Source organism: Amblyomma mixtum, chromosome 2 (genome assembly GCF_055824585.1).
Source record: "Amblyomma mixtum isolate Tamu chromosome 2, ASM5582458v1, whole genome shotgun sequence".
In the NCBI taxonomy this organism is placed as follows: Eukaryota; Metazoa; Arthropoda; class Arachnida; order Ixodida; family Ixodidae; genus Amblyomma; species Amblyomma mixtum.
In genome coordinates this window covers 25,431,896-25,456,952 of record NC_143013.1, presented here as the reverse complement: position 1 = coordinate 25,456,952, position 25,057 = coordinate 25,431,896, and the positions used below count along the sequence as shown (strand labels likewise).

The 25,057-nt window shown below is 49.5% G+C and overlaps 1 protein-coding gene across 6 annotated transcripts in view; it reads right to left on the bottom strand.

Moving 5' to 3' along the window:
* LOC149358740 (uncharacterized) overlaps window positions 1-25,057 on the bottom strand; it is a 441,725-nt gene that overhangs the window by 320,225 nt on the left and 96,443 nt on the right. For all 6 annotated transcript variants that reach the window (XM_089570912.1, XM_089570917.1, XM_089570918.1 and 3 more), the window contains exon 2: window positions 498-2,242. In XM_089570912.1, the coding sequence (XP_089427038.1) occupies window positions 498-691 (194 nt within the window). In that variant the 5' untranslated portion in view covers window positions 692-2,242. The remainder of the gene's footprint in view (window positions 1-497; window positions 2,243-25,057) is intronic.

Here is a 25,057-nt window from a genome sequence, read left to right as displayed (position 1 = left end):
GGATGGGAAAAATGGGACAGTTCAACGTCACAGCTGCGGCTATGTACTGTGCACTACACTGCATACTGCTTGTCTCAAATAAACGCGTCGAAACCCAGTGTTAAGCAAAAATGTCACCTTCTTAAAACTAAGCAGCTGTTTCGATGCTATTTACGGAGAACACCCAGTAGTCCAAGTTGATAAGGGGAACACAGGGCACCGTGGATCGAATATCATTATACCAGTAAATTTATCTCAGTACCTTTCACCCTAATCGAATGCGATGCCCAGAAGAAAGAAAAAAAAGGTAGATCAGGACAGACGTCCCCAAAAAACACATTCTAAGAAAATTAAGTGGCCGCTTAAGTGGCACAGTGACGTGGCCAGCCTTTGGAAAGCAGCGACGCGAGCAGTGCAAGCAGCCCGAACATTTCCAGCGTTTGCGCGTTGTCTCCTCCTCGGGCCAAATGCAGGGTACCTGCGCTACAAAAGCTATAGAACAACGGTAGCGCACTCACAATATTCGCCGCTCCTCCATTTTGCGCAGCGCCTGGTCCCGCTGCAGCACGGTCATGATGGCCTCCCTCTCGGCCAGCGTCAGCTGACTCAAGTCCACATCCATGGCACGGCCTGCACTGGCGCCCACTCCTCCGGCGCCCAGGATAGGGGTCAGTCCGCTACCGCCGGGCCTGCCGGCGTCTGCGGCCGTCATGAACACTCGGCCGCCGACCGCCGAGCACTGGAGCCGAGCAGGCCGGGGCCAGGCCGCTGGTCTCTCGCCGCCGCCGTCCGAGGCCCAGGCGGGCTTACGGTTCGCATCGGGGCCCCCCCGGTGCTGCTGGCCCCCCCACGAGCCGCCGCCGTTGCCGCTGCAAGACGCCACGCGAGCGCCGCACCCTACAGCCGCGCGGACGACGGCCGAAGCCGCTGCTGCGGAGGGTAGGCACCCGGATGGCACGCAGCCCGCGAAGCGACACTCCAGACTTTAGGCGCCCACACGTCGCGCGGCGCCACCTCCGTCTCAGCGCTCCTGCGGACTCGAGACACCTCTTCAGTGCACTCGCTCGAGACCAGGCGTGAGCAGGGTAGAACTGCTCCGAGTGTCGCGAGGAACCTGGTCTCACCCAGGGACAGTGAACTCCAAAAAGGTCTCACTGCTCCACAGCGCCCTTCTCACTCCAGATGGCGCGTCCAGCTCTTCCAACACGTGCTCTGCACAAGGACCACCACTGCCCGGTGGAACCACTTCTAGAGAAGCCCGGCGATCCTGCTATTTATGTGCAACGCCGCAGGGTTTTGAAGCACCGCACGCGCACTTGTCTCGGTATACTAGACTCTGTAGATGAGAAACTGCGTCACTTGCGGCGAGACTCGAGGTGGTACAGCACCCGCAGTCGTCGGCGGCGTATCCGCACCAATCCAGGCAATGATCCGCGGTGAATACCGAAGGCACACACAACGCACAAACACAACACCGCGGGCCGCGCCGCCAGAACCACCACAGATTTAACAATTCCACGAAGAAAGATGTGTCCACGGCGACACGGGGTGACTAGCAGTCAACCCCGACAATCAGCAGCGAGCTCTCCACAAGTGCTCTCAGATGTCACGTGGTAAGGGCGACCAACCAAAGGTCCATGGGCGTACGGTGAGCGACTTTCCGAGATGCTTGTCAGCCACTATCAGCGACGCTCAGCGGCAACTGTTGCTATTAGCTCTCGCTAAAAGACAAGCCACCAGCGGTAGATAACGCTTATCTACGAGTACAGGTACCCTGTTCTTCCTTATACGTCCTACTGAGCTCAGGAGAGTGGTCGATCGCTTGTATCACTCGTAGGCCATCACAGTAAGGAGAAGACATCAGACTTGCCGCAGAAGCCTGCTCTGTGCCATTCGTCGCATGCAAACCACGCTCGTATTGGACGCTCCTTCGCAGAGCGATCAATCCGGTCGAGTTCTCTTCGATTCGGAGTTCGGTGCGTCGTGGGACAGAGGCTTGAGGCGGCACTGTCACTTCCTTGCGAGGTGTAATTCACTGCTCGCACTATGATAAATATACTGGCACCAGGAAAAGCTTCGACACGGGCAGGCACACAAAACGAAGCCAAGGCACGGGTGGCGTAAAGTCGCACTAGATGCGATGACAACGGCTACGTGCGCAGCGACGAGTCGCCGCGTTGATGGCTCTGGGAGGCCGTCGACTGGCGCATTTTCGCAGCTTCGTGGACCGTGAGGCCCCCTGCTCTGGCATTCAAGCGCCCACCTGCGAGAAACAAATAAAAGAGGAAATTGAGTTGATTCCCTGTGTATGTCGGAACAGTATCAGTGCGCAGGTATACACCCTACTACAGGGCGGACATCACTCCATTCACACAAGTAAAAAAAAAAAATGAAGGCGCGTAAAATTTTGACCGAGAAACAGATCCTTGCTAGAGGACCACATTTTCGCGGACACACTATTACGTCGGCACTGCAGAGCTGACCTGTAGATAGCAATGCGAGTAAAAGCCCATCTGGATAACTGTGAGCATCTGCGACGTCTTTATAAGGTACAGCCTTTGTTAAAAGTTTGGAGCACAGGGGGTTTGCCTCTGGGCCTCACTGTGTGGTTCGTGATGCATCTCCAGCGCTCCAAATTTCCTCTGCGTAAGAAGATTTCTGGTTCTGCCTCCTTCAATGGGTAGGACTTCCCAGAATGCTTCAGGAGTCCCACTGTAAGGCCAAGTAAACCCCCTGGGCTCTAAACTTTTGACAAAGACTGTACGTGGTCACGTATAGCGCGAACTGCATTCATGGCAGCCCAGGTATATGATGATATACCTGCTTATGAATGCTTTGATTTCTTGTATTTTTAAACCTGATAGCTGGCTTTCGTATTACTGTTAGTTAATTTGCATCTTTCTTGCCTTTAAATCCACTCCTGTAACAATTCCAAGTGGGACTAAGAGTGTGTTCAAATAAATATAAAATAATAAAATACGTTATCAATGTTATCCAAGTGAGCTTGGAAGAACACAACGAAGAAAGGGAAGAAGCAGCAGTCGCTTCTATGAAAACTGCTGTATAAACAGAACAGGGAAGAAAAGGTGCGGAAATTCGTCGCCAACCACAAGCAATCGACGAGAATGCATTTCTGCAACAGTAGGGCCAGAGTATCGCGGGTGTGCTTGCAACTGCTTCTTTCTTTTTTTTTTAAATCTCCGTTCGAGAGGTCAACAGGTCGGAGGACGCGAAACCTCGAAGAAAGAAAACGATTTAGGCCACTCGCACGTGCGTCCTGATAGCGACGGCTGCGCGAGCCCGGGTCAACAGTCAGGAGGGACCAGACGTTCCGTATTTCACGTTCTTCTCTCAAATCGCAAAAAAGACTCAGGATGAAGCTAATTCCATTAATAAAATTACATTTATAATTCTATATACTAGTTGCAGCAACTTCCCAATTGAACCTCCCTGGCACACGTCCATAGGAATTGAAAAAGTTGATAGATTCCCGCTGTGTGGTCAAACTGGCACGCAGTCAATATCCTCCTGCTGGCTTTATACGCAACATCGAACAATGATGTCAAACGTACGGTGACGCTCGCTACTTATTCTTGAGCTCTTGGCTCAGGTTACGTGGGGCATCTTTTACATAAATCCCACGACAGAAGTTCAACAATAAGATCGAACGACTGAGCGTACTACGGCACATATGAATTTTATGAGCCGCCAAACGAGCTCACTGAGCATCCTCTTATGTGGGCCATCTTCCATTACGCAGCAGCACGAACAATCGACTGTGCCCTGATGGCTTATCCGGAAGGCCAGAGCGTGGCGTGCAAAAGGTACAGGGTCCGTCAAAAGTTCCCAGGCCACATGGTCCGCTTTTCATCGGTATATCCTGGCACTTAAGATTCCGATAGAGCTATCGAGGTTCTCAGATGGTAGAACGATCCTTCTTATATTCTCTACAGATATTTTGAGCTTCGAGGGTATCTCAACAGCCCGACTATGCTGCTCAAAAGCAAACCCTGTGGCCTTGGAACTTTTGACGGACCCTGTACTTCGCGAAAGTTACGGTCGATTTGAACAGCAACAGCCGACCGAAACCGCAGTAACTTTATTTGGAGTCAATTTATGAAAATCGAGCCAGCAAGGAAGAGCTGTAGCAGATGACTAAACAGAGCAGCCAATGCATATCGAGTACCTCAATCTCTTCGCAGCACAGACTAGTTAAAGGCGGAACATTCAAAAGTAAATTGTGGTGAAGCAACCTGCGTCAAGCGTTATATCTGAACTCTGTGGAACTTTGAACTCTGCGCTTGAATACTGCTGAATACTATCAAGAGCCGTACCAAAGCCCCTGTGGCTGCGGTGAAACGATAGAACGTCCACTTTGTGAACGAATGCCGTGCACATGAGTTAAGTGCCGAACGACAAAAGCTGTCCTATATGAATTCGACTGCCTCGACTGCCTCGCCCGCTGACGGAGAACAAAATACTCGAACAGTGGCCACATCTATCATCAGCCCTGAAGGTCTGCCCGGCGCTGCTCCGGTTCCAGAAGGCATCAAGCTTGCGCGACAGGTTGCGACTTTGTTGCACGATGTCCTGCATGATTACTCTACACCCCTCTCTTTCGTTTTCTTCCGGTGCGAGGTAAGAGAACCGGACTCGCGGTCAACTTTCTGTGGCACTCAGCAGAGGTTAGGCAGGAAAGGGAGCAAGACGGGTCTTTGCTCCCGGCCGTGCCTTGGTAAGTGGGTTATTAGGGCAAGGGGTGTGAAGGGTGAACGGGGCGAACGTGGGGATTTGGGGAGACGATGCGAGGTCGTTAGGGCTAAGGGAGAGGATGGGTAGCTCATTCCCCACGGCACGGGGACAAAGCCCCGTCTACTTTCCTTTCCTGCCCAGCCTCTGCTGCAGTGCCACATAAAGTTGACCGCCAGTGTAGTTAACCTCCGCGCGCCTTGCCTCTTATTACTTGCCTCTATAGCAGACTTCAGTTCTTCAAGAAACTTCCAAGTCAGAGACAGGGTTCGACTTTCGGTAAAATTCGAACGATAAGTTTCTGCCGACATTTTATCTTCCACGGGATTCGTCGGACGCGCTCGAAAACAACACAGTCGGAATTGATGACCTAGAAAGCGCCTAAGGCAGCCCACGAACCAGGGGCTGCTCGCGGCAGTCGCTCGGAAGCCTGCCCAAACCACGCGCACCACCTCCTACCCGATGCGTTTCATTTCCTTCCAAACGCAGCGCAAGAAAAGAAACACGACCACCACATACAAAACCAAACGGCGTCGCTCATGACCACCGATCCGGCTGCCAATCCCCGCAACAGCAGCAGCTCAGAAGCTCCGAGAGCGTACCGAGCCAGCGCGAGGCCGTCAATAGCAGCACTCCAAGCAGCGGCTTGTATACATACGTATATATACAACATACACTCCCATCCAGCGAATCTAACGCTACCGTGTATATATACCCACAAAGAGACCCCCGCGACGTTACACGGCTCGTTCTGGCGAAATCGACCCGTTTTTTTCTCCCCCGTTTTATTTCTTGCCACCGCACTCCGAGTCCTCCTCGAATCGAGAGCGGCGCGGCTGCGATTTTCACGGAGCCGCTGCCGACGCGGGTGGAAAAGACAAGAGAAAGCCAGCGGCGCAAGCTGTTCGAACGAAAACGCGTTGCATGCCCCCGACAAGCGGGCGCCTTTCGCAGCTCTGCCCGACAGGAAGCGGCGGGAAACGTATCGCGACGAACACGCGGGGGTGCCCTGTCTAGACAAGGAACGCTGCTTGAGGGAAGCTTCCGGAAGGAAGAGGGGGGGGGGGGGGGGGGGGGGGTGCTAATGCAGCGTTAACACGTCGGCGGCGGTAGCAGCGAACACACGTGGTTTGTTGAACGCCAGCGCGAAACAGTTTGAAGTTCTGGGGTGCGCTTGCTCGGATAGTGTATAAAATAAGTCAGCATCTCACCGTGCTTCCGGCGTCCGGAGTACACCTTCGTGCGAGTGGTGTTCCACGGGCTCAGTTTTATCGGCTGTGCCTTTTTTACGAAGCCGTGGAAGAGCGTGAGAGATGTTACGGCGAAGTCAAAACGCGGAACTCCTCTTTATAAAGAGGTCGACAGACGCCGCCATACGCGACACTGTTGACTGTGGGAAGCATCTGACAACACCGGCTCGTAATCGTGGAAGGAATTTGCTCAGGACGAACTGACGGGCTAGTTGGTTACACATCTCAAAATTTCCGAGCGCACGAGAACGAAACGAAGACTGACAGAAAGGACACATACCACAAAGCACCGTACTTCAACAGTTGAGTTGAAGTACGGCGCTTTGTGGTGTGTGTCCTTTCTGTCAGTCTTCGTTTCGTTCTCGTGCACTCGGAAATTTTGAGATTTGGAAAGGAATAAGGTACGACGCTCCGCACGCGCTACCCGCACTGCAAAAAGCAGGTGCTCCTGTAGTCGAGGAAAGGTGCACTTCCGTCACCCGTGAACTATATTCAGAATGCGGCAGTCAAAGCGTAAAAGGCAAACTGAGCACAACTCACGCAGCTGCACGCGAGCTCAGTTAGTGCAACCAGTGGACGAATATGTTACTAGAGGTTCACGCTTGTAGCGGTTTCGTTATGACAGTATCTGATGGCCGGATTTACACAATTCAAAAAAGCGAAGAGGACCGCAGAAAGGGTGTAATAATGCCTTTGACTGAATTCGATATCGCACACTGCTCTTAGGTTTTGAACAAGATTATTACCAAAAGAGCCATTAATTCGATACTCGTAGTAAATTGCTAGGAGTGTGTAGCAAAGGCATGTATTGAACTAATGTCGTTGAATTCGACACCGTCGCACATATGACCAGAACCGAAGAGAAATGCCCAAGGGGGAAGTGCAGCCCGCCAGAGAGGCAGACATGGATAAAAAATTTGCAGTACGGGAGTGCAGAAAAAAAAAAGTTATTGCTGCGCAGTCAGGCAAAGAAGATCAATGAAAAACGTAGAATTATTAGGAGACATGCGTGCTCCATCAGCTCGAACGAATAACAGCTGATTAGATAGCGAGGCAACGCTCAACTCGGCTCCACACCGCTTAATCACAGTCGACACATTTAAATACCTGAAAGTACTCATTGCTCGAGACTTGAGCTGGAAAAAATGTACTTTCCGTCAATTGAAAAAGTCTGTCCGTCTATTGGGTGATGCTGCTGACACACTCCAGGAGACCTCCGCACACTTCCCACCCACCTTTGCTTTCAACCCATAACCACCCACCATAATCATCTACCCACTATCGTTTCATCCTCCAGAAAATAATCCGCCACCAACCAAGCACCTCCTCCCCACCACCCTACACAAGCTTCACCCACACCCACCTTCCCTCCAGGAAGCCCTGCCCACCATCCATCCATTCAATTCCACCCTCCAGACGCCTCCACCCACGAGCAGCCCACGCTGCACTGCAACGAAAAAGCGACACCGAAATGCAGTTCAATGACGCAGCCAGAAGGCGATCGTTGTAAAGGCGAAATGAACCCGCAAAATCTTGTAGGACACCCAGCTGTGACAATGCGATAGCATAAGAACCTCGTTGTGAATGGGCCAAGCGTCCTCAGGTAGCGCGCTCCTGCGCCCGCATCAGAACCTCCCCCTTACCAGGATAAGAACCTCTGGGTCCTTATCCCGCCACCTTCACCCTCCTTCCACTATACTACAGTCGGATACAACTCAGGAACGAAGCAGCCTTTTCCCCGTCAAAAGAAGCCCCTTCCAGCCAATGGCGTCGGTCGATTCTCATTACCCTGCTAGCCTGGCAATGCAGAGAGAGGGGCTATCCACAACTCCACAACCATGGAGGGAGGGAACTATCCTCTTTCATCTGCCACTCCCTGCATTGACACGCTAGGAGGGCAATCAGAATCGGCCGACGCCATTGGCTGGAAGTGGGTCTTTTCACGGGGAAAAGCCGCTTCGCTCTTGAGTTGTATCTGGCTATACAGGAGAAGGGGATTTCCTTCGCTCCACCTTGCCACTTACCAACCGTGGCAGGTCACAGCTGGCTCTTCCGTGTACCAAACTTGGCAGGCGGTACACCTGTGTAGCAGTCCTGTAGGTGGCAAAGAGTGGCACCGCCGGTGGGTGGGGTGGGGGGACCATGTGATGCGACAAGTCTGCTAACTTGTCGCATCACACGGTATGATCCCGTGTGCATTCTTATTCTTCCGCGAATCCGCTGTCCACAAATCTTTTTAACTGCCTCGCTTGTTAAGCCAGGAATCACTGCTTGTCAAACACAACCAAACAATCCGGCACCCGAAGCGAGGAGTAGGGAGCCAACACGGCGTTTTATTCTTCTTTTCGTGATGCATAGCCACGACAGACACAAGAGCGAACCCAAACCCGAAAAAAAGCAGCTAAAAAGAAACGACCTTTCAAGAACCTCTTCACAATTTCCTCTACAACTTAAAACCGACACTTGACGTCACAAGGGATTCGACAGCGGGAACTCCAGTGCCCGCATCCCCATTTCCGCCGCATACACTGAAGCTCACGGGCACACACGAAAGTGTCGCGCAGACTCCCTTAAGACCACACATAAGCAGAACAAGAAGAAGCGCGCAAAAAATCCCGCCATATCCACCATCGACCAACGCGCGCCCGGCGACGACCAGACCACAAGAGATTCCCCCCCACTTCTTCAGCGAGAGCATTCCAAGACGGCACTCGGCGACGTCGGGCACCTCATCAAGATTCACAGCGGCGATGTGGCGTCGCCGGTGAAGAGGGGCGGGAAGTCCGTTCGAGTGTAGCGGACTGGGGTGCGCGAACGCACAGACAGACAGACAGGACACTCGACCACTCCTGACCTCCCCCCCTCCCCAAGCACTCATTCGCTATAGACTCATCTGAGACGTTCACGTTCCCCCGCTGGAGAGACTGCAGCGGGCCGCTCTCTGGCAGCCCCCCCCCCCCCCCCTTCCCCCTTGCGCGCGAAAGCTGCGCATCGCGGGAGAGTGAACAAATCGACCGGCCGGCTCTCGGTGGCACGGCACAGCGCGGTGGGGACGACGGATGACGTCCGCCAGACGCGCAGCCGCCCCGGTTATCTCATTAAAACGCAGGCTTCTTCCGCCCATCTCTTCCTCTTTTTTTTTTTTTTGTTACATACGCAGCGCACACATACGAGCAGGCGCACGACGCCGGCCGGGCGGATGGAGACGCCGCCATCCGCGCTTCAACGCCGTTCGACTTCTGGCTGCATTATAGGAGAGCAAGGTCAGTGCTGCCTGTCAGCTGTGGCAATGCTTACGCTTTCAAACTTTCAAAGCACGGTCGGCAAAATACGTAACCAACAGCAAAGATAAAAACAAGCATTGTTCGCATGCCGTTATCTCTTCGCATCGATTAGCGAATGAGTATATGTGAAGTAATGTACCCTGAGCGTGCATTGCCACAGTCCATTCTCGATCAATTCAACTTGAAGGGAACCGCCCATATGCTCGAATTAGCTCGAATTAGGCGGTCTTCCAATCAGCGGACACCGGTTTAATATACTTCGTGTTGAATGGACCAAAGCGTCAGTTCAAATAAACGCAAGTTCGAATAAACCGGAAGTTCGAATTAAGCGAGAGCCATTAAGGAGACTTATTTTTCTTACTTTTTCACCACGTCTACTCTTATGAATAACATTTTCTTTCAGACTTCTTTCTGGTTAAGGTCAACACACTATGTGATTTTCCAGTAGGGAGTGTTCACCGACGTATTATCGACCAATAAGCACGGCGAAAAAAAAAAAAGGAGGGAACACTTACGCCCCGCCTTAAGGGTATGACACGATAGCCCATATATGCGGAATCGGCAATTCTCGACTTTACATTCACAGATCCCTGGGAGTCGTCATGCCGCTCCAGGCGCAGTGGCGCGCGGATATTAAGCGATGCGCCACTGCTCTGCGATGGCAGGTGCTGCCACCGGTGGGTCTCGAGTTGCTCTTCCCGAGCAACCTTTCGCAAGCAATCATTAATTTAACTGCCACCTGCCAAGACGGTTAAGTTTGCTCCCAATCCGGTGGGAGCAGGTTGTGATGACGCCACAAGGTCACGTGAACGAGGTGGCCCAGGCGGCCACCCCATTTATCACTCACCAAGCCGACGACAACGCCGGATTTTCTGCACAACGGGGGCCTTAACGTTATCGCGTTAAAATATAACATTGATGAGCTAATCCGGCACTATGCTTCTTGTTTTCCTGTTTTTCTCCATCAGTAAGTGCGTTCTTACGTATACAGTTAATGAGCGCAAGAATGGCAAAGGAGACGGCAGGCGAAATGTTTTTTAAATCGCAACAAAGTGCTCGACAAAACAATAAGCAATGTGTTCAGAGAAGCAAAGTTTCAAGCATTACACGAAACTATAAACATGACAAATATGTATACAAATTGAGGAATCATGAGAAAAACTCTGATGTTCAAGTCGGGGAAAAGCACTAAATAATGCGCAGAGTGGCAGAGAGTAAACAGTCCTTTTTAGCAAAGTATTTGCAAAGAAAGTAATCTTCGAAGGGCTGCAGTAAAATGGCGTTGCGAGAGTCAAGGATGCGAACTACTCTTAAGACCGTATAGCCCTGAAGTGCCCCCCAATTAACTTCAGCAAATTGCATTCCAACGAAACTCGTTTAACGAAAGCTAAATTGATCGAACGCAAAAGCTGGAGGCGCTACTAACGGGACAATGTATTGCACGGCGATTCCTTGAAAACCCTAGTAATTTACAAAGGCGGAGCGAATAATGGGGGATCCTTACTCGAAAGGCCGACAATCTACAAAGCACACTGCCGCCCATTAAAAAAGAACAAGAAAAAAGGAAAATACAGGGAATAATAGAGCAGCACTAAACGCAGAGCTAAAGACAAAGCAACAGATCAGCTAAATCGAATACAGCTCCCAAGCTTGGGGACTGCATTTCAATTAGCGTTTCTGGAGGCAGTTTTTTTTTTTTTTTTACAAGGGAACGTCCTCTAATTTCCTGCTCAATTATTGCCGACACTCGCCTTAAGCTTGCCTTAATGCCCAAAAACGATACCTGAAAGGGCGCCGCCGGTAATACAAGGCGGAAGCGAGATGTTTCAAGCGCGAGATCCGAAGCTCGTGCATTACTATTAAACACAGCATCAGCCGGCCATTGAAGCAAGGCCTCTATCCAAGTCCTTCATCGAGTCGTTTCTTATTATGGCTCGGTCTCTCGGGCACCCGAAACGCGAGGAAACCCGTGAAAGGGCTCGAGAAAAGCTTTTCTTTCCCACAAAACCTCGAAAGGCTCCGGCATGAGCGCTCAGAAAAGTTACAACTCGGGGAAATTGACAAAGAAAAAACACAAGAAATTACGCACCTGCTTTTCACGAAGCAGCTTTCTTTCACCGAAAGGCACCAGTATTCCCGACAAATAATACTTAGCTTGGATTTAGGCACCTAACTGATTCGCTAATTGTTTCGTATCTGGAGATTTGCAGGCTTTAGGGTTTTTCGTTCACAGCGTATCGCTTTGAAAACAAACTCTGACACAACCAATACAAAATATTCATTGTATGGCCACTCTTCGGAAAAGCACACTCGACAAACGCAGATGTAACTCTTTACGCGCGATGTGCGATATTACTGTAAGCGCTAGCGAGGAATGTAATGAAAGCATACACGATTAAAACGCGCACAAAGTAACCATGAACTTCCTCCAAGTATAAAAAACGGTGAAAAACGTGCACGTGACGGAAACGCGGATTTACTCTCTCCTCTGAATCGTCAGGCTTTTGCCAAAACGGCAAAAAAAAAAAAAAGTAAAAACCGGCAAGCTTTGATGGTTACGGGTACCAACTCCGAAAACGTGTATGGGGCAAGTTCCGCGTATATTAATTGTTTCTGCTCGTTTTTAGGTGTTGCCGCCAGGAGCGCTGCTTTACACCTGTTTCGCTCAAAAGCAGTGGCTCAAAAGCAGAGAGGTGACATAAGGTTAGAAGTGTAGGAAACCGTACTGAAAGAAAATGGCGAATTTTAATGACAATTTACAACACAGTTAAAGAAAAATAAAAAAAGCCGAGTACGGTGGCAACTGCCACCAGCCCGTTTCAAAGGGGACGCTCCTATCTTCCAACCATCCTTCGCAGACGGGTCCAACTTTTCAGCTGTCCGCCTGCGCATTGAAGAACACGCAGGTTTCGTCTAGTTTCAACCGGTCGTTTAGCCTTCGCGCCGTGACGGGTGGAAAGACCACCCACGTGCACGCATACGTCAGCCATGAAAACAGTGCGAGGCACCAAACAGATAACAGCAAGTCAACCACAACCACGCTGCATGACCGGTGAAGCGCACGGTTGAGGAACGAGGAATCTAAATTACACAGCAAGGAAAACACCTGGTTTGTTTACCACCCCACCTGTGACTCACGACCAACTGCTAATAAACAAAAAAGAAATTATTACGAAAGTAGCGCGGATTCCGTACACCGTAATCTTGTTTCCCATAATTGTCGTCCACTCCCTGTCTGACGGTAATGCTATAGGAGAGCAGACAGTAATTTAAGAATGCAGCAGCCTAGTCTTGGCTCATTCTAAAGAGTTGAGCGAGGCGAGACAAAGCGAGGCCTTGGTTTGCGGCTTGGGATACGGGAGAACCACGCGGCCCGCTTCAACCACCACGACTGGCAATGCTGTTCTCATTTGCCGTTCGTTGTGTTATCAGAAAGCGAATCGCGCCGTAATAAACAACATCGTAACATGGGGCAAATGCTGCTCAATATGGGAAGAAGGAAGTTGGGGGGTGTAACGTACGTACGCTTCTGCTCAGGAATGTGAACTCGTAAACCTCCCGGCGATAGGACGAGTGCCATACACTTTTCACCGAGAGAGAGAGAGAGACAGAGAGAGAGAGAGAGAGAGAAAGAAAGAAAGAAAGAAAGAAAGAAAGAAAGAAAGAAAGAAAGAAAGGAAGAAAGAAAGAATGAAAGAAAGAGTGAAGGAAAGAATGAGAAGAAAACGAGGCAGACGGAAAGAATGAATAAATAAAGAAAAATGGAATGGAAAAACTAGAACATGCAAGAAAGGGAGCAGCAAACAAAGCAACTATGTTGGTTCTGCGGCAGTGGGTTTGCCAATTAATCATAGAGTGTGCTTAGCTCGAATGACAATTTGATCTTAATGTGTATCCGCCTCCCATAAACAATCAAAATGTACCAAGCATGAGTGCACTGAGGAAAAAAAAAATGCCGCACCAATTCGATAGCAGTCAGGTTGTCGTCTCACAAAAAATTTCCGGCTTCTCTGTCACGAAATTCCCTCACTGTTCAAGAGCGGTCTCGAGGGGTCACGTGACCTTCCAGCATTATTACAACCTGCCCACCATTGCCAAATCCAACGCCACTGCGACATGCCCACTGCCACGCTGCGCATGAGCCTTACGGGAGCTCGAGAGGAGCGAACTCTACCTCCCAAGCCCCACCTGCAGTGCGCCAGTAGCAATATGAGAACTACCCGCGATCTGTGAATGCGACTGAAAGGGCCGTGACGTCATCAACACCACGTGATCACCAGTGCGCCAATCACAAGGCACCGCCAAGTTTGAAAATGTGAGGGACCAGAAAATTTGGACGTTGGCCAACTCCCCCAAAATTCAAAGATCCCTCATAACTCTGGATGTAGGCCCACCCCAGAAAATGGATTAATGTGGATTGGTGTGTCGGATTAGTATCATCGTAACTACATTACACACTCATTAGACACTTATTGTAGACACCATAGCAGGCGACCTAAACGCTATCGCATTTTCTTCTTTAGGAATGTAGTTAAAAAATCTCAGCTTTTTTTTTTTTTTTGCTATAGTGCAACTGAAACAACGCCGCTGTAGACAACACATTAACGTTCAAGCCATCCTTGAAAGCAAGACGTCCGAGAATTCCCACAGCTATAGTACATCGGTCAGCGCTGCGCCCGAGTCATAGAACGGAGGTTTTGCCACATGACATGGAAATGCAAATGCTTCTTGAGACAGTGCTGAATTTCTCATGAGCAGACTCAACACGCCATGTTGAATTTTTGTTGTGACCAGGATGGGCTAGTGTTGGTGAATTGTTGAGGCCGAGTTGAAACTCATTGGAAAAGTGGCCACTGTGCTAGAGTTGAGCATTCTCAATGAAATTTCTGCTTTGCGTTCATGTTGAATTCATGTTGGAATTACGGGAGTGAATCAACACGCCATTCTGAATCTTGGCTGGGGTAAAAAAGTGTCGTGTCCGGTCGCTGTGTTGAATGCAGCGAAAGACGCACACGGTACTTTTAGACTTCGTTTATTTAAAGCTGATGAGGGTGCGACCAGCGTCGACCGAGGCAGGAGCCGAACTGGCCGCCCGAAGAAAGGAGGGAGCTGAGAAGCGTCCACGGGAGGGAGTGGCTTCCCAGAACAGGAGGAGGGTGCGGGGGCGCACCGTGGGGGGGCCTCTGGCGACAGCGTGCGACGAAGGGCAAGCGGTCGTTAGGAGGAGGATTGAGTGGTCGTTAGGAGGAGGATGCGAACTGTCGTTAGGAGGGGAATGCGAGTGGTCGTTAGGAGGGGGCGCACACACACAAAAGCAATACGGGGACACAACACTTAACACTTCCTTCCCCCTTAGAAAGTTGCCTGGTATCGTGCAGGGGGTCGACGCTCACGCGTGGAGGCGCGCTGGCTTTGTGCGCTCGGGGGAGAAACACTTGTAGGCTGGCTGTTGTTCGCTGTGTCTCCTAGGTCTGTCCTGGGCGAAGTCTCTTCTTCCGGGAAGAGGTGCCAGGCTATGTGGGAAAATGGTGCACGTGTTCTCTCCGCTGACGGACAGCTCTCAGACGGCGTCGTAAATCTACGCAGCTGGTTGAGATGTCGGCGTGCTACTGTGCCATGTATGTTGACGAGCCAAGAGCGCAGGCCTATGCGTCTGACAATTGTAGCTTCCTCCCAGCGTGGCTTTTTCAGAAACTGTCGGGCGAGGACGCGCTGCCCCTCATTAAGCGTGCCGCAGCGCGGAATTGCTTTTTCTTCCCGGAACGTCTCTGCCTTTGGCTCGGGGAGGATGGCTGTGAGCTGGGTTCGCATTTCACGCTCGAACATCATTTTCGAGGGGGTCTCGCCTGTTGTGCTCTGAACCGTCGTGTGCTGCTTGAAGAGAAAGCGCGCAAGGCGGCGCTGCAGCGAGCCTGTCTGATCTCTTTCAAGGGCGCGTTTTAGCTCGGCTACGTAGCGCTCGGCTTGTCCGTTTGTCGCTGGGTGGTAGGGGGCCGATGTAACTGATGAGATCCCGTTGTCGCGATAAAACTTGAGGATCTCCGCAGACACAAACGGTGTTCCGTTGTCCGACACTACCTTGCGCGGCAGGCCGAACGTTGCAAATAGTGATCGGAGGTTGTCAATGACTGCTGCCGAAGTCGTCTGTCCCATTTGCCTTATCTCAAGCCACTTTGTGTAGGCATCTACGACCACAAGGAAAGTGCAGCCCTCAATTGGTCCTGCAAAATCAATGTGCAGTGTGTGCCATGGTGTGTCTGGCTTTTCCCATTCTGGGACAGGAGCTTTCGGCGGGGCGCTCCGGCTGCTCTGGCAAGGCTTGCATTCTCGCACCACTGTTTCGATGTCGTTGTCAATGCCAGGCCACCACATGTAGCTTCTGGCACACTTTTTCATTGCAACGATGCCCCGATGTCCGGCGTGGATGAGAGACATAGCTTGTGCGCGTAGTTCTCTCGGCATCACAACTCGGGACCCAAATATGATGCAGCCGCGATGGGTGCTCAACTCTGTAGCTCGCCTGCGGTAAGCGTCGAAGTTGTCCCCTTTGAGTTTATGCACGTTGCCTTGTTGAACAGCTGTGTAAACTAGCCGGAGAGCTGCGCACTTCTGCGTAGATGCTGCAACTGTGCCTGCTGTAAGCGGAGGTTCTGGCAGTGCTTCGAACATCAGAACGTCTCCTGGTGGAAATGGTTCGTCAACAGTTGCGTCTAGTGGCAGACGGCTTAGCGCATCGGCGTTTTGATATTTACTAACCATGTTCTGGCTCGGCGTCTGGTGTATGCCGCATATCATCACGCCTAGTGGAGAAAACCAGTTTCTCCCGAGAAGGCTTGATCCTGTGCCCTTCACAACAAGCAGAGGTAGCGTATGGGTCTGGCCGTTGTAGTTAACCTGCACGTTGGCAGAGCCCAATAGTGGCAGATTCTGTCCTGACCACGTTCGCAGGTGCGTGTCGTCTTGTTGCAGGGCGGGTGCGTCAGATGGCCATGAAGTTCGGAACGTGTCCTCACTGATCAGAGTACAGGCTGCGCCGGAGTCCACCTCGAACTTAATCAGCTGGTGATGTACGCTTACTTCTGTAAAAATCTTCGGTCGCGTGCCGAGATTCATGGTGTTCAGGTCGTACAACACAGATGGTGTTGCTGATGTTGTTCCATGGAGATCAGATAGCGGCGTATTCTCTGAGGCGTTGACGCTGTGATTAGGCTGGGAAGGTGACTTTATCTTGGCAAGTCTCCGTTTCGTAATGCATGCTCTTTCGATATGCCCTCGCTTGTGGCAAAAATTACACGTGGCTGACTGGAATCGACATCCCTGGGGGTTGTGTTGGTCGTCACACCGCCAGCAGCGTTGTGCCTTTTTGACCGATTTTACAACAACAGAAGGCTTGCGCACCTGGTTGCTTGTCTGGTGTACCGGCTCGGTGTTCCGGCGAATCCCTCTCTGCTGGTGACCGGCGCTCTCCGCTCGAACGGCGATGTCGTAAGCTTTGCTGAATGTGAGGTCCTTCTCAGCGAACAGGCGCTGCTGCAGTGACTCGTCACTCAGTCCGCACACAAATCTGTCGCGTAACATCACGTCCAAGGGAAGCATGGTGGTGTTAGCAGAAGAAGCTGCGTCTCCCTCCTGCCCGGTAGCTGTTGTCGACAGCGTTCCAAAATTGCAGTCGGCAGCGAGCTTCTTGAGCGCGGCTACGTAGGCGCTCACAGTTTCTCCTTCCAGTTGATCTCGTCGTTGGAAGCGAGCCCGGCTGTAGACCTCGGATGGCCTTGGGTCGTAGTGCTTTTGCAGTGCTGATACGATGTCGTCGTAAGACACTGCCGCTGGTGTGCTTGGCTGAATAAGGGCGCAGACAGTATCGTAGGTCTGCTCCCCGCACAGCGTCAGCAGGTTGGCCCTCTTCAAGGCTGGGTCTGTGATGTTGTTAGCTTCAAAGTAGAACTGAAGGCGTCCAACCCACGATGACCACGATGAGCCGTTGAATTCTGGTATCTGATTGGGAAACCCTCGCGTAGCCATGGCTTGTCAATAGCGTTGCGTAGCGCGGGTCGAATCCACTTTCTCGTCGCCACTGTCGTGTCCGGTCGCTGTGTTGAATGCAGCGAAAGACGCACACGGTACTTTTAGACTTCGTTTATTTAAAGCTGATGAGGGTGCGACCAGCGTCGACCGAGGCAGGAGCCGAACTGGCCGCCCGAAGAAAGGAGGGAGCTGAGAAGCGTCCACGGGAGGGAGTGGCTTCCCAGAACAGGAGGAGGGTGCGGGGGCGCACCGTGGGGGGGCCTCTGGCGACAGCGTGCGACGAAGGGCAAGCGGTCGTTAGGAGGAGGATTGAGTGGTCGTTAGGAGGAGGATGCGAACTGTCGTTAGGAGGGGAATGCGAGTGGTCGTTAGGAGGGGGCGCACACACACAAAAGCAATACGGGGACACAACACTTAACAAAAAGCAAAAAAATCCTGGGAATGCATGGACCGACTACCAATGCAATTTTCGGCGCTGTATTCATATTTATTGTCAAGGTCAAGGTCGTCAAATAATAGACCGTTGCATATGAACTTGATTACTTCGACTACACATAAAATAAATAAATATTAATAGTAATAACTGACATAACTTTGCTGATCGGCAGGCCCCAACCTGCACCTGCGCAGGTCCGTACACCCCTGAGTAGGACTATATAAGAAGATGAACTCTTAGTCAGTTCACTCTTAGCCTCGTGTGCAGTACTGTCCCATGCTCTTTATCTGATGGATGTGTAGGGCTAGGGTGTATGTAGGTGTATGTATGTATATATATTTATATACATAAGTGTTTGTACGTATGTGCCGCCGCGGTGGCTCAGCGGTTATGGTGCTCGGCTGCTAACCCAAAAGACGCGGGTTCGATCCCAGCCGCGGCGGCTAGAATTTCTTTGGAGGAGAAATTCTCGAGGCCCGTGTACTGTGCGATGTCAGTGCACGTTAAAGAACCCCAGGTGGTCGGAATTTCCGGAGCCCTCCACTACGGCGTCTCTCATAGCCTTAGTCGCTTTGGGACGTTAAACCCTACAAACCAAACCAACCGTTTGTGCGTATGTGTTGAGCACTACGTCACACGGAATGTCGGTTTCACGTTAGCGAGAAATTGCAGCAATAAATATGAATATACCGCGGCAAATTGCATTGGTAGAATGGCGTGTTGATTCACTCCCGTAATTCCAACATGAATTCAACATGAACGCAAGGCACAAATTTAATTGAGAATGCTCAACTCTAGCACAGTGGCCACTTTTCCAATGAGTTTCAACTCGGCCTCAATAATTCACCAACACTAGCCCATCCTGGTCACAACAAAAATTCAACATGGCATGTTGAGTCTGCTCATGAGAACTTCAACACTGTCTCAAGAAACATTTTTGTAAGGGTTACACACACACACACACACACACACACACACACACACATATGTATATATATCCTTTCTGTACATAGCCATGCAGAATAAATACCATGAAAGAAAAAAAGCCCAGTGCTCTCGTGCAGTGACCAGCGAAGATGATCTGTTCGCGCCGACGCAGCATAAAATGTTCTTTGTTATTTCACTTCAAATATTCTTCTGTCGTTTGTCATGAATACATTTTTCAAAATTCACGTTTAATCCTATGAAAATTTTCTTATGTATACCACTACACCTTGGCCAATCCCCCCGCGTGGGTATGTGCCATTATAAAGAGGTGAAGAAGAAGAAGAAGACGCAGCATCAAATCCCAGTCGCAACATTGTCTACATGCAATTATTTATTTATGGTTTGGCTCGGTTACACCAATGGCGGCGACCCTACTCAAACCCCGAAAGGGCACTTAAAGAGATAGCGCTGCGAAATACAGTAGCACAAGAACCCTTTTCTGGCCTTTCCATTTTTTTTTTCCATATTTTTGCCTGCCACCATCCTCTACACAGCAGCACAAGCGTTCCAAAAACTACGTTTGATCATCGTAAATGTAACGTATTAACGAGACAGACGTGTGAGGAACGGTTCGCGAATTGTACGGCACCGTCATCCAAATAGCCAATAACGCAATATCTTCACGGAAGGCAGTTACCACTGGTGTGCCGCAAGGAAGAATTTTGGGCCCACTTTTATTCTTAATTTACATAAATGACATTGCAAGCTGCACAGATAATGCTACATTCGTTTCGTATGCCGATGACACAACCATTTTTATTACAGGCAACGTGGAAACAGATCTAGAAATAAAGGCTAATAAGACGCTGTCTGACTTAGAACGCTGGTCCGCGATAAACTGTTTAAAAATCAACCCGAAGAAAACAAAAGTAATCTTGTACACGCCTAGAGGTAAGATGTTGACAACAAATATGAATTTGTGCCTGGGCAGTGAGCAGTTAGAGATAGTGGACTCCGTTAACATCCTTGGGGTGCATTTTTCAAAGCACCTTACCTGGAATGAGCATGTTGATCACCTACAATCAAAATTGTCATCTGCCATTGGTGTCATTGCTCGTCTGCGTCGCATTCTCCCGACCAAGGTAAAATTAATGTTGTACAATGCACTGGTGGTATCTGTCATGCAGTATTGCATTGTGGTGTGGGGCACAACTGGCGTGACAAACTTGCAGAAACTACATTTGCTACAAAAAAGAGCTGTACGTTACATAGCTGATGTCCATTATACATACTCCACAAAACCACTTTTTCCAAAATATGAAATTCTTCCTGTGTTTTGTTTTTATAATTACAGGTTGATGTTGTGCTACAAAGGTTTTGTAAAGTTTGGCATTGATTACATAACTCATCTGGCAAAACTCCAAGAAAACACAAATATTCGTCAGACCCGACATAAAGAAATGTGGTTTGTATACACCCCGAGAACCTCCTATGATGAACAATCTCTATCTTATACATTACCTTCGCTGTTAAACTTACTAGACCGACAAAATTTTGATCCCTCCAGAAACCGAAACTGTCGCATTAAACGTTTTTGTCAACTTCTTCATTTGCAAGACTAAACCATGCCTTCCTATTCGCCTAATTTTGTTCACTAATGTTGCTTATGTGTGTTGATTTATCTGTATTACCTTTTGTTGCTTCTCCCATTTGATTGCCGTCTTGTTTCATTCTGTATTACCCGTTGCTTTGTGATATTTTTTTCATTTTTGTGTAAGACTGGCCGTCATCCTGCTGTCATGCCAACTAACAAGGGGTCGGGACCTCGTCAAGCTGTTCGAGCTTTTAGTCCCGTACTCCTCCTTTTCTAAGGAAATAAAATGATTGATTGATTGATTGATTAATTGATTGATTGACTGATTGATTGAAATAGCAGCAGCTGCAGTGTACTTCTGTCGCAACAGGATCGTCAATGACGTCACCGCAGCGCAAAAACATCATGACTACTTCTGACCAATCAGAAAGAAGCGCTGCGACGTGCACTAGCTGGACGGCCAAGCAGAGTGCGTCATCTGTGGTCACATGACTTGCATCATATCTGGGTGCCCAAGAGAGTCTTTTCGGAGATAAGGGAAGGGAAAGCGGTGTAACGGTACATTTACTGCGGTCACTTTGCTGCCGGAATGGACGAGAAGCCTGGCGGTATGCTTCCTTTTTCGTTTTTTTTTTCCCCCTCTGAACAAACATACTTTATAGCTAAGAATAGTAACTACGCCAGCCCTGCCATACTGAGCCCCATTCGCAAGGAATTCGGCGCCGCCTTCCTCTCCTCCTCCACGCTCCCCAACCGCTCACATCGCGTCCTTCTTTCGTTTTCCTCCGTCGCCTTCATTTCCTCCCCGCTGGCCAAACGCAGACAAACCGGTGGCATCAACGGCCGCTTCCTAGTTTCCGAGGCCCGGAACTTTAAAATGGCGGCGGCGGAGAAAAACGAAAGAAAATAATAAAAGCCCACAGAAATCAGCTATAAAACAAAATGCAACAAAGAACTGACCGCCGTCTGCTTTTTTTTTTTTTTTTTTTCAAATGCACGGGTGGTCGGCTCTATTGGCGAAAGAATGGGAGGCGAAATCGTGCGGCGGCGTAAACTTGCGCCGCGCCATCCCAGATGGTTCATCGTCGCTCGCAGGGCGAGAAATGGCGCGCTTTCTTTTCGTTCGCCCTCTCTCTCTCTCTCTCCCTTCGTCTCTTTTTCTCACTCATTGTCTCTCTCTTTTTTCTCTCCGAACCCCTCACGCGGTTGAAAGCAAGTACGAAGAAAGACGATTTCATAAAACCAATGAGAGCAAAGCAAACTGCACAGCACGCCACCAAGTATGATTGGGGCAAGGTATAGAAGAAGTTCGACGACTCAGAAGCAAACTAATCCGAAGTTATTGCTGCGTCACTTCCTCCGCTTACTCAGCCGCGCATAATCTGATGTACCGTTTCCAAAAAGTAGCTCGCAGTAAGCTGAGAAAAACAAAACTCCCAACACTCGCACTACCTCACCTCGCCAGTTTGCTATCCGCAAAACCACAGTAATCGTTGAGGCGGGTTTTGTGCTTGTCACCTAAACGTGCGCGCATACAGCGGCAGTTCCCTCTGATGACCGTTTCTCCAGTTATTTCTCGGTAATGTAACTGTCCCTACACCGTCCAAATGTGAGATCCAGAAATCTCCCATCACGCACACGCCTTTAAACGCGTACGTTTTGTCGTAGTCGACACAGACACTATCAGGCAAGCCCACAGCTTGACAACGACGTCTCGAAATGTTCTCCAAATGCGCCTACCCTGCACCACTCGTGTCTACTCTTATATACCTGAGAACTTCCTCACCTGTCACTTCAGGTGACTGTGTATACTTTCTAAACACGAATACACCTATATGGGAGTAAAAAGAGAGCAAGCTGTAAGTGAGTGAGCTAGAAAACAGCTTACTCCGCTTCAGTTTAGAGTGTACTGCCTCCGATAGCGTCTCCTTCGCCTCGGTCTTCCCTTCATCTCTCTGTCACACTACAGGACCATCGGCTCCCTCTCCTATTCATCTGGGGTGGTATTCTCCCGGTGTCGCCTTTTGCGACATGTCGCAGTCGCACTTCGCTGATTGGCTCGAGCCGCGGTGACGGCGCGGGACAACACGGATCCGCCTTCCTGCTACGTCGTCGTGACGTCGCCCCAATTTACTACGCTTAGTCGAACAACGGAATGCGCTGAAGCGATTCGCGCGGGCGACGGGCTACCGTTAGCGTACGAACGCAATCGGCAGTTGCGGCTTTTGCGCCCTTGGCGTGAAAACATGGCGACGTCCTTTCAAGCGAGAGCCGCCCGCTTCAGCCAATTCAGCAGTCCTTGCGATTCCGGTCGGCATGTTTACCGGCAACTACTGGTGTTGTTACTTTTCGCTATGACTTACCTTGCTTCGACGATAAAGTTTAAGCTGCAATCCAGCCTAGTTTTTTAGATACGCTCTCGATTCTGGCATAGAGTTCCTTACTATTACCTAGAGGGAAAGCTGGCGGCGCTGCCCTTCAGCCACCGTGGACGCCCAAAGCATCATGGGGCGGTGAGCTACTTGTTGCGGATCAGTCGTAGTTTTTCGGGAACACAGAGTGGTACTACTCAGACGTTTCATTTCAAAAACGTTGTTCGTGTGTGCGCAGACGACTTTCGCGCGACCGCAGTGTGCAAAAACCATAGTAGTGAAAACGCGACGACACACGACGCCAATAAAAGGTTTTACTCTTCTGAAATGCCATTAAAAAACCTCTTAAAGTATCTAAGCAACAACATTTTTTTTGAAAACATATTTACTTTTAAAAGTGCGCTTGTTAATTACGAAATATTAGTTCTTAAAGTGTTCATTGCTTGGCCAATAGGAGAGCGAGTCGTCTCTTATTTTGGGCAAATTTTGCACTTAAATGCTTTTCTGCTCGTTTGTTGCAATCATTAGACAAGATTTTCAATGTCAGGACGTTTGTAGTTATCAAACAGCTTTATTTCTTGATTATTTTTTGGCCAAAAGTTGCAGTTCCGCAACAAGTAGCTCACCGCCCCATGATGCTTTGAGCGCCCATGGTGGCTGAGGTGGTCACGTGGGGTCTCCATGCAAACTCCCATAGACGGCTTGCCAGCTTTCCCTCTAGGTAATAGTAAGAAACTCTATGGATTCTGGAGCGCGCAAGCCTAATGGGACCTCCAGCTACACTGCTACCGTCTGCAACTGCCCGAAACGCAGCCGAAACCTAGCACAACCGTCCGGAACGAAAGAAAAATAGATTTGGAGCTTTTTCGCGGTGTTTTATAGACTTAAATGAAGTAAAGCGAGTTTATATTAAATTTGCAAATGTTTTTTTGAACATTAGACGTCATGTGATGGCAAATATTCTTGCTATAAAATATACGAAACTACTGCTGCTAATGAATCAGCAGTGGTAAATTGTCGCTTCTCGGAGTGAATGAATGCACCGCAGACGAAAGTGCCGGCGGCTTTTTCCGTTTCTTCGAGCATCTGTAAGCACTTTTTTAGGCCCCGCCCATATGCGACATGTCGCAAAAGGCGACACCGGCAGAATACCACCCCTGTCTTTCTCAGGCGGGCCTGTCTCATACAGTTACGAAACAATAACAACGACTATAGAGTTTGTTTTACATTACATTTTCTTTTATTCGATCCCTTTACCGTTGAACGTCTTCCTTTTCCTCAGTTTGAGGCGCCAACTTTGCCCGAACAGTTTTATTCAGTGCGATTAAGAAGCGTGAACCACAAAAATCTAGCAACACATCTCAGTCATGTTCTGCAGTCATCAATCTGTACACAACAGTTATCCTATTCCCAATCTACGCCGTACCAAGCAACCGCAAATTATTGAAAACAAAGCACGCGAAGCGTCAATAAAAGTGAGAGGAAATGCTACGGCAAATATCAAAGCCTGTCACACTCAAATTGAATGCGTTCACGTAAATTACTGCTCCTGGGAATCACCAGACGGTCAGTTACCTCGCAAAGTACGGCCTTCGAGCGGTAAAATGCAAATGTTACATATTTATTTATTTGGAGCATTCTTTCTGACACAAACGGTCTGGGATAACAGGGCTAAAGGCAGATACTCTCAGCCTGACGAGGGCCCTGTCACCCATGCAGCGCTCAGACATGCAGAAAGGATTACAACATTATACAACATATTGCAAGTGCTAATGCAATAATAAAAAAATAAAAAATGACATCCGATAGAGAGTTTAGTTGGTTTTCAAAACATGTATGCTTAATGCTTTGAATTCGACAGTATGTACGTTCTGAAGGCATTTTTGAAGCTTTTAAATGCTGCGATATGTCAAAAAAGATAGATGGGTGCGTATTTAGAAAAATAGGGATAAAGTACGCCAGTGTTTGTGTACCATAGCTCGTTCGCATGGCGGGTAGTCTAAAGAAGTTCTTTCGAAAGTTTTACCCTGTAGTACTGGGCAGGCGCATGTTGGTTAACACAGATGGATTTCGCATGATTTCGTTCCTAATATGAGTAGCAAGTTTCAGGTCATATAACTGGTTTATTTTTAGCGCATTATGTCTTAGGAACACCGGGGCCGTGTGTTCCAGCCGCTCAAGGTTTTCGATGCATCGCACAGCTCGTTATTGAAGAACAATCAATTTGTCAAGGTTAGACTTGGTAGTAGAGCCCCAGATTAGTAAGCAGTAATTGAAATGTTATTGAACAAGGGCGTGTTATAACCGCCACTTTAGCCAGACAGGAAGCAGGTACCGAATTTTGTACAGCATGCCAACAGATCTGCATTATATATAGATCTGCATTATAGAGGCATTGATTCTGCGACCAACCGAGCCCACTGATTTCACATTCAAACTTC